Consider the following 9,877-nt stretch of genomic DNA (forward strand, 5'->3'; position numbering starts at 1 on the left):
ATTAGTTTATGTGAAAAAGTTATCTGAGCTTTCACCTCTAGTTCAGGAGGTACATTTTTTTCAAGTAGTAATGAGAATCAACTATACATTTTTTAAATACTAAGTCTAAAAGGGAAGAAAGAGTTTGAACTTATTACAGGTTGTGAAGTTTTTGAATGAACATTACTTTGTTTTCTTGACTCATTTTATCTATTTTCTTACAGTATTCCTGCAGCTGCACTAGATCTTTTTGATTATATGCTTGCTCTCGATCCCAGCAAACGCTGCACAGCAGAACAGGCACTTCAATGTGAATTTCTGAGAGATGTGGACCCTTCAAAAATGCCTCCACCAGAGTAAGTGTGTCTTAGTTGAGTTTATTTGCTACAAAACAAAACTGTAGTACTCTGATTCTATCAGCAGAATCTAGATGCTACATATGTATTCATTTTTGTTGCATATGGGATCAGGTTTAATACATAATGTAAATACTTAATATGAGCATACTGTTGAAATTGCATTTATTAATTTTCTAAAGGCTTATAGTACCAGCAGCCATAGAACTGAGCTGGTGAAGAAACAAGTAACTCAGTGGATTCACTTCAATATAACACATGAACATAGCAGCAAAAATATACTTGTTTACCTGGAAAAGTCTACAGCCCAGCAGTGGTCTTAATGTACATTCCCTGCACAGTGCAAACCTTTGTATTTAGTAACCTGCTTGAAAAATAAAACACAATTTACACAGAAACAACAACTGTGAACTCTAACTTCCCCATAGCAAAGGATTTAAAAACAGCAATTAGTTTAACTATCTGGCAAGTAGCAGTCTTTTTGGTTTTGCCCATATATTTTTATTTAACTGAAAATGATGGAACCAAAATTAGCTCCACTTGTCTCCAAATTTGGTTTTGAGTGGTAGAATTTGTTTTCTGCATCTTATTGTTGTCAGGTGTTACACAACTAGATCAATGGTTTTATGAGTCCCCGTTATAGTCAAGCGCTCTCCTTTTTCTCTGATCTTTGAAGATGTGCTCAAGCCTCTTTCTTTTGCTTTGATCAACTGTTTAGTGACAGTGACTGGGTGTCTTGTAAGAACAAATTTTGCATGATTGAGGTAAAGAAGATAGGATTTTATGATAACATGCACACATCATTCAGTGGGACTCCTTTCCCTAATTTCCCAAAGGGAGTAGGTAGAAGAGTAGCTAGAATCTTTCAGCAAGTTATGAGCACATAGTGTCCTGTACGTTACCACACCTTATTGAAAAAGAACTTCCTTTACCCTCACTATCACACACATATCATTCCTCCTTTCACTTACCTAGCTCTTGCAGCTCAGATTTTGCCAAACATCTAGCCCAAGAGCATGGAGTCCTCTGTTCAGATAGAGAAGCTCCACTGGAAACTTGTTTCAGGTCCTTTATAGTCTTGCTAAGTAGCTGGGCTAATTGCCTTGCACCATTTGATTTATATGCTGTCCCTTTAAATGTTTACTTGTCCATCTGACATCCTCATTCTTCTGAGATCTGCTTCTCTAATCCCCAGGAGTTTGATCTGCCAACTACCTAGTACGATGTTGACATGCCTCTCTTGCTTCCTGATAATGGCTTCTTGAGCTCTCTTTTATAGACAATGCCCCTAACTCTTTTGTGGCCTTCTTTTTAAATTTTGTCACCCAAAGTCTTATGGTACGCATTCTGTGCTGAATAACTGTACTCTTTTTTTCTTTATAGCCTTCCTTTATGGCAGGATTGCCATGAACTGTGGAGTAAGAAACGTAGAAGGCAAAAGCAAATGGGCATGACTGATGATGCAGCTAAAATTCCAAGAAAGGATTTATCTTTGGGGATGGATGATAGCAGAGCCAACACCCCTCAAGGCCTGCAGACCTCTTCACAACTGAAAATGCAGGGCAACTCTAACATAGCACTTGGTAATTTTTCATTTCTTCTTTACCAAATATAACTTCAGGATGCCCATTATTTTTTCCAGGAGAGGTCATTCAGACCAAAAGAAGCTCTGGAAAAGAAATGAATTAGCATAAAGTACAAAAGGAACCAAAGATCTGGCTTTCAAAACTGGAAGGTGTTTAATGATTAGCTGAAGTTTAGTTGATGTGTGCTATAATAGATTTGCCTGGTTAATGTAATGCTTTTTGTAGTAGGAATCCTATTTTCTGTAAAACCTAAACTGGACTTTTCTTCCTTTTCCTGTCAATTACCTCTCCACTTTACTTTATCTCTCCAGTCTTGTTCCATCCTAGATTTCCCTTCCCAGTCTAATTAATTGCTCCTTCCTCTTGCTATTATAGCAAGAGGAAGGAGAGGAGTATGTGTGTTTATGGGTGACAGTGGGAGAGAAAGATTGTTTAATATATGGAAATAAGATGAATTAATGTTTAAGTGGGTACTTTATTTTAGAGGCAAGTAATATTAAACGCTAGTTATTAGTTCAGTTAATTTACATTATTCTTGTCCTTGCTCCTTTGTTGGCATAACCCAACCAGTCTGCCCATTCCTTCCTTGGCCTTTCTAGTGCCTTCCTTCCCTTTATATTTTCTTAGCTCGTACTGTTGGCTTTGCATTTTCCGCATTATCTCCCATCCCAGAATATATGTGCCCAGAACACATATTCCAGGTACATGTGCAGAACATTTGTACTTTGGTTTAGGCATGGAGCATCCAAATCTGGTTGGTCTGTTCATAGGTTTGCCAATCTGTAAATAGTGTACTATGACTGCTGAAATCAGAGATCCTTTTATTTTTTTTTCCTCAACAGTGATGATGCTGGAAAAGAGCCCATTTATTGCTGATGTTTCTGAGACACTTTCAAAATAGATTATCTTGGGCACATTGCTATGTCTTCCTGTTCTTAGAGATGAATCCAAACAATAAAGAGTTGTGGCATCTGTTTCTTAGGGCTTCACATAACATTTCAGATTCAAAATACCTTGAGCTTGAAATACCCATTTAATAATTTTTAAAAACATAAGATAAGCTATTCTAGTATCCCAGAAGCAATTCTGCCTTGAAATAGCTATTTCAAGTTTAAACTATGTGTTTTGCATTTGTAACAGGACCATTTTCAAGCTTGAAATGCTTCCATTATGCTCAGAACAGCCAATTTCAAACTCAGGACAATTATGAGCTCAAGATGATGTATCTCTAATATTTCATAACAGGTTGATGATAGTTCCTAATTTATATTGTATCAGCAATGTAGTAGTTGCAAAAGCAATTTTCCTGAAAAGTCATCCCTTCATTGCTAGTTTCAAAAATATATTTACTATGTTTTTCTTGGCTTCTTTCCTCAGCCTCTCCACTCAGCGCTCTCTGCTCTTGTTTAAGAAAAAGAATTGTGAAAGATAAAGCTTGGGGAATCCCTACTCCCTATTTTTAACTCTGATTCCAGCTTATCTTAGACAAGCCTTAGTTTCGAACAGTCTAACTCAAACATGTATCTTTTCCAGCTATTTCATAAAATAGCTGGAAAATAGCATATATCTATAACTATCTCCTAATTGATTTTACAATAGTTCTTCCACTTTGCTATATTTATGTATTTTTTTTTTCAAATGGAGTTTGCAAAATTATTTCACCTTGTTGCCTGTGAATGCTGGAAAATATAAATGTAACCTGCCTGATAGATATATAATATCACTTCATTTGTATTTTAGTTAGATTGAGAACAAGAGACAATGAACTTTCAGGTGAAGGGTAGAACACTGAAAGCTGTTCTCATTTTAAAATAAACTTTAGTTCCCAGTCTTACCTTGGAAAACAAAAGGTTGTTTGTACATGAAACTATGGTTCTAAAGTGAAAGCAAAATATTCATTTTTCCATACCAAGGAAAAGGCAAGAAAGCTCTTCATATCTAACCACTGTTTAAGTAGTCATCTGAAGTGGGTCATAGTCAAATGAATGTTGCCTTGGACCTTAAATATGAAAATTCTAAGTGCCTCCTTTTTGTTTTTCTTGCTATTTTCAGTGAAAGCAGGTAGTGGTCAGCCACTAAACCAAAATGAAGTGGCAATTCTCCTAAACCTGCTCCAGTCTAAAACTAGTATTAATATGGCACAATTTGCTCAAGTGCTGAACATTAAAATGAATCCCGAGACTGAGCAACAGCTGAATAAAATAAACCTTCCAGCTGGCATTTTGGATGTGGCAGAAAAACAGCCTGAACAGCAGCAGCAGCAGCAGCAGCAGCAGCAGCAGCAGCCGCCGCCACCACCACCACCTAAGCCACCACTGCCTCCCTCACCAGACCAGGAGCCTTTAAAACAAACAGCAACACCACAGCTTTCTGTGCAAGCCACTCCATTGACCCAAACTAAAGTTGACACAGAAGTTACCCAAGCAGCTGTGCAGAGTGCATTTACGGTTTTGTTATCTCAGTTATTAAAGGCTCAACAATTGAAGCAAAAAGAAAACTTCCTAGAAGAAAAGGAGAATGGATCAGGAAATGACATGTCATTACAGCCCAGGCAGCCTCCAGAGCCAAGTACTCCTGCATCTGGCAATTGGGAAGATGCAGAATCACCAGCATCTATTTATCCCCATCTTATTAAATCATTATACGCATGTGCAGGTATGAGTTTTGGTATTGGGAAAATTATATTTAGACAGGGAATGTATATGATTGAGAATGTCAGGCTTATTCTTGCTTCTATCAAACAGTTGGAAGTAGATATTATTATTGGGTGATTTACTTAGGCTTACAGGCTGCTTCAGTCACTAATGACTCTAAGTGGTGTACTAAAGTATCATATTCTGTAATGAAGTTTAACTTATATTTCAATAACTCCTGTGATACCAAATGAAGAATATATTAAGAATTTATAGAATTCCCTTGTTTTTGCCTCATTGAGAATATACACTTTCCTACTAGTTATAGTTATTTGTGATAATCTTACAGATAATGTTTTCCAGATACTGTGGATAGAGGATTGATGCATTTCTGTGATCACACTCTGGATTGGCTCTAGAGAAAATTGAGTAGAATGGTATTCATACACCTCAACTTTCCTGATTCCTCCCCCGAACTCCCTTGTGCCTTTCCAGCTGCTCCTGAAGTCTAGAGTCTCAGGAAGAATGTGAGATAGGGCAGAAAGGGCTGCGAAACAGAAAGTTGGAGGAATTTGGCAGGGGTGTTTCCTATATATATTTATTAAATTTATAAGGCTGCCAGACTCCACTGAGACTCTGGGCAAAGTACAGTATTAAAATAATTCAAACATACAACTAAAGAACATCAGGCATCTGGAAACATTCCCAGCTCCCCTTCCCCCAACTCTAAAAATAGCCATATAATACCCACTTTAGCCTAAGGCTGGGGGAAAGAGCTCGATTTTTTTTTTTTTAAACTAGGTCAAGGTGGGGCCAAACTAATCTTTGGGAGGATGTTGTTTTGGAGGGCAGGTGCTGTGACAGAAGCACACTTCTAGAAGTAATTTTGCTCACACGAGACCTCTCTGGATCCAAACCTTTAACACTTAATAAATATTCTGTTATTAGAGTAATTAATTTCTAGTTGCAGATTTCATTCTAAATTATTTCAAAATTAATTTAGGGCAAGATGACTTGGCGAGACCCCCTGAAATGAGACCTCAAACACCAGAAGAACGACCTCGTATCTTGCCTCCAGATCAACGACCCCCCGAACCACCAGAACCGCCCCCAGTTACTGAAGAAGACCTTGATTATCGGACAGCGAACCAACACTTACCTTCAGTTAGTAGCTCTTCAGGGATGGATCCTCATGCTGGAGTAAAAGCAGCTCTTTTGCAGCTGCTTGCTCATCACCAGGCCCAAACATCTGAGAAACCAGCAACTTCTAATGTGGAGTTCCAGTCAAGAGACTCCTTTGTAGCAGGTCCAGACTATAAAGATAGTTTTGGATCTTCTACATTCTCTTCTGCCCTTTACAGTAGTAGTGATGGAATAGGAAGTGTATCATCTGGGTCATTAGAAAGAGCAAATTTTGTTGGAAATTCAGATGTTCAACCCTTGGAGAACTATAATACTGCTTCATCTCATTCAAGTGGTGCCCTTCCACCTCCTGCCTTTTCAGAACCATTTCATAGTTCAGTAACTGGTTATGGAGACATTTACCTCAACACTGGTCCCATGCTATTCAGTGGTGATAAAGATCATAGATTTGAATATAGCCATGGTCCCATTACAGTACTGGGAAACAGTGGTGATACAGTTGGAAGGTCTGGGTCTGAAAGTACTCATTCTCATTCTTTGACTTCGAAGATGCAGAACTATAGCTATGGAAGTAATTTACAAGAACCTCCTGTCAGTGCCAGCCACATGCATGGACAAACTTGGACTTCTCCTGCCCAAGGACCTGGTTATTCACAAGGATACAGGGGACATATTAGTACATCAGCAGTCAGAGGTCGAGGCAGAGGATTGCCATATTGAGCATCTGTTTCCCCCCCTTCCCCCCCTCAGGCACATCATTTTTATCTGGAAAAACTTTGTAGCTGTGATTTCAAACAGCAATCCAACAGACTTGAATAATGTTAATTCAGCAGCTTTATTTTTATGCAGAAAAGGGTCTTGCGTACAATAGGAAATTGCTTACAATTCATGCTGTTCTGAAAATCCAGATAATTGATTGTACATCTTTCAAATTCTAGCTATAAATTTTATATTTTGGCAGTTTTAAGTCAATGCTAAATTTAGGGACATCAGCTTTTTAAGGCACACTACTAAGATCTGAACTATGCACACACTTTGTGCTTTTTTTGTAAGTTTGGACCAACTTTTATGTAAAGATTTTACAAAAATCAAAGCAGGGCACTGATTTATTTGGTATTTCTTTTTACAAAACTACCTTTAGTCAAGAAGTCACTATCAGTCTTTGCACTGCTTTCAGTGTTATCTGTGGAAGGTGTTTGTGCTCATTTCAGACAATAAAATACAGTCTCTCTTGATACTGTTTTATAGATATTTTGACATTGATTTGATTTTCTTTCAAAGTTGTTTGTCTAGTAAAATATCCAGTCCATCTTCCCGGCATTTGTATAAATATCTGTTTTACTTGAATGGTAAGTGCCTTAACGATGTAATCTTAAGGTCTGAAGAACATTTCATTAAATTCATAAGGCTGTTTGAAGGTAATTTGTAGTTTGATACAAAGTGTTAATATTTACACTACACTGATGCTGACTTAAGGACAACTGGATAGATGGTGTCTTAGGAATTTTCATATCCTATTAGGTGAAATGCTTATCTTTTGTTTTTCCCAAATTACAACCATCCCCATCTTGAATTAAATGAAGTTACGTGAGAATGTATGGACAGTAATGAAGAAAGGTAGGTTTCTTTCAATTTTCTGTAAGACCTTTTATTTTAACTATTTTACCAAATAAAACTTAGTGTCCTGTTTTATTCAAAACAGTCTTTTTATTAAAAATAGATAGCATTTTGTTACTGTCTTATAATAAGTACTTTTGTGCTGCTTTTTAAATGTAGCTGCTGTAGAATGTAACTTTCATTACATAAACAGCAATTAATGCAACTGAAGCTTAAACAGTTTAAATTTATAGAAACTGGGATGGTGTCAACCAATTCTGTATTAAATTATTCTACTAGCCTATTCATTTAATTGGAATAGGTTTCAAATCCATTATATGTTCAATTGCAGAGGGGAGAACAACCTTCCCAGAAAATCTCATTCTGGCTTCCAAAGATGCTTTCTGGCATTATACATTTGTTTCTTGAGAAGGAGACAAGCCTTTCCCTGTAGAGACAGGCCACTGGCTATGTTTTCTCTGTATTAAAACGTTTTTAAATGACCATATTGGAAAAAAACTTTCCAACTGATTATCCAGTTGACAGGCTAGTGCATATATGTAGCTATTTTCTAAAAATGTAATTACATGTAATTTACATGTATTGTCAGCTGTGACTTGAATCTATTAGAAGCAATTCAACCATTGCTTCATTTTTTTTTTTTATTTGAGTGAGTATTGCATTTGTAGAGTGTCAAATATGTCTGAATTCCCCTGTAAATACAACAATGGTCATCCTCAGTAGAGACTCCTGATTGAAAATAAAAGCAGCTAAACTGGAATAAAATATTTTGTAATCTTAGCAGTTAATGTTGACATTTCAGATAAAAGAATACTGGCCTGGAATGAATGTTCCTGAGTAAATCTGTTTAGTAAAGGCCAACATCAACAACATCTCTTTGATAAAACCTATTTGATTTTCATATTTCTGATTAAAATTCCTCATGTTCCTTTTGATCGTTTATTGGTTCTCACATGACTATCCTATAATTATAAAGGCTGTGTTGAGAAAATACTTCAGAAGTTCCAGACCAGACAAAATGTGCTGGGTTTTTTTTTTTTTTGTTATACAGTATTGATCCTATATGATACTGCAGTGCTAACAGGAAATTTAAAAGTTCTAATATATCCGCATGTACACTTTCTAAAATCCAGCAAACTTGACTAAGACCAATTTCTTTGACAAAGCATTAAATGGACTACTTCCATTCTTGAGTGCCTGGTTATAAGCTTGTTGGAAACCAGGTCAGGTCCCTACTCATCTACTTGTGAAACAAGTAAACTGACTGAACAAATACACTATTTTTATACAAGGAAATACATATTTTTACCTCTTACTGATCAGATCACTTGGCTTCCTATTTCAGTATCTTTTAAAAGTTTCAAAATCTGAAGAAAGCAGGTAAGTCCAGACTAGAAAACAGGAGACCGAGTTCTGGTCCTGCCTTAGTTATGAAAGCCAGCTGGGTAACTTTGGGCCAGTCACTCTCTCAGCCGAACTCACCTCCCAGGGTGGTTGTGGGGAAAATAGGATGAGGAAGGAGTATTAGGTATGTTCGCTGCCTTGACTTATTTATAAAAATAATAAAGGTGGGATAAAAAAACCCTAAAAAATGCAACAGAATGCAAGGAAAAAGGTGTTAAAAGGCCTCCATCTAATAAAGCTATTTTCTGTGTTCAAGATGAGGTGTTTAAGATATCCATGATCACACAGACAATTAGAACCATTAGGGAACAGCCTGCCACTAACTTGTGATCTTCCAGTATTGTGTTTTAGTCACTTCTCTGACTAGAATCCCTGTTTCACATAGCCAATTAAATTCCAAGGCTAATTTCTATTATTTCCAATGGGTCCATTCTAAATAATGATGTAAGACTATGCAAGTTAGAAGTTAAGAACTTCCCCTAGCAGACAAGAACACATCCTGTTTATAGAAAACTGTTCCAAAAAAATAATTTTCCCCCTGTTCTGAAAACATCAGAGCTTTCTGAAAAACTTTTAAGACCGTTTGGAAAACGAAGGGGCCTAGTATTAGAAACTAAATTAGAAGGGAGAATTGGTAGATAACACCATCCTCTTCCTTCTGCAAAGTCCTAAGCTTGGGACATATATCCACTGCTAGGTGAAAAGCTAGATCCATCTTATAATCTTTGGGAATCATTATTTTAACTTGATGGGGGGAAATAGCTGTTTGCAATAAACCATTTTTAAGTCAAGGAGGAAAAACAATACAAAATGATAAAATACTGCTTTAACTGATCTTTTTCAACATAGATCTTTATCCTTATTTCACTAAAGAATTTAAGGCTAACATGTTAAATTCAGTAGAAAACAGACTTTGTTTTACTGAAGAAAATTACTGAATTTTGTTTAATGGGACTAGAGATTAAGGACTGAATCTCATATTTTGTCTACCAAGGTCATGTAACCATGCAACCATATACACATGTATTTAGAAGAACTAATGCATTAAATAGACTTTGAAATAGGAATGTATTTTAAAGGCCTCAGCCTTCTATGTTTTCTTATCTTTTATACATATCTAGCACTTCCCATATAGTGATTGTGGTTACAGAGATCTAAT

At 36.6% G+C, this 9,877-nt stretch overlaps 1 protein-coding gene across 2 annotated transcripts in view; it reads left to right on the plus strand.

Annotated features, from left to right (window-relative positions):
* Positions 1-8,250, plus strand: part of CDK13 (cyclin dependent kinase 13) — a 51,249-nt gene extending 42,999 nt beyond the window's left edge. The window contains exons 11-14 of one of the 2 annotated variants that reach the window (XM_015887401.3): positions 204-335; positions 1,719-1,918; positions 3,974-4,576; positions 5,558-8,250. In XM_015887401.3, coding sequence (XP_015742887.2) covers positions 204-335; positions 1,719-1,918; positions 3,974-4,576; positions 5,558-6,417 — 1,795 coding nt within the window. In that variant the 3' untranslated portion in view covers positions 6,418-8,250. The remainder of the gene's footprint in view (positions 1-203; positions 336-1,718; positions 1,919-3,973; positions 4,577-5,557) is intronic. The other variant, XM_088150000.1, reaches the window with a different exon arrangement.
* Positions 8,251-9,877: the final 1,627 nt, after the last annotated feature.

This window comes from Python bivittatus, unplaced genomic scaffold (assembly GCF_059951505.1).
Source record: "Python bivittatus isolate LINGU-HERP-01145 unplaced genomic scaffold, Pbiv_v1 ctg000610_np1212, whole genome shotgun sequence".
NCBI lineage: Eukaryota > Metazoa > Chordata > Lepidosauria > Squamata > Pythonidae > Python > Python bivittatus.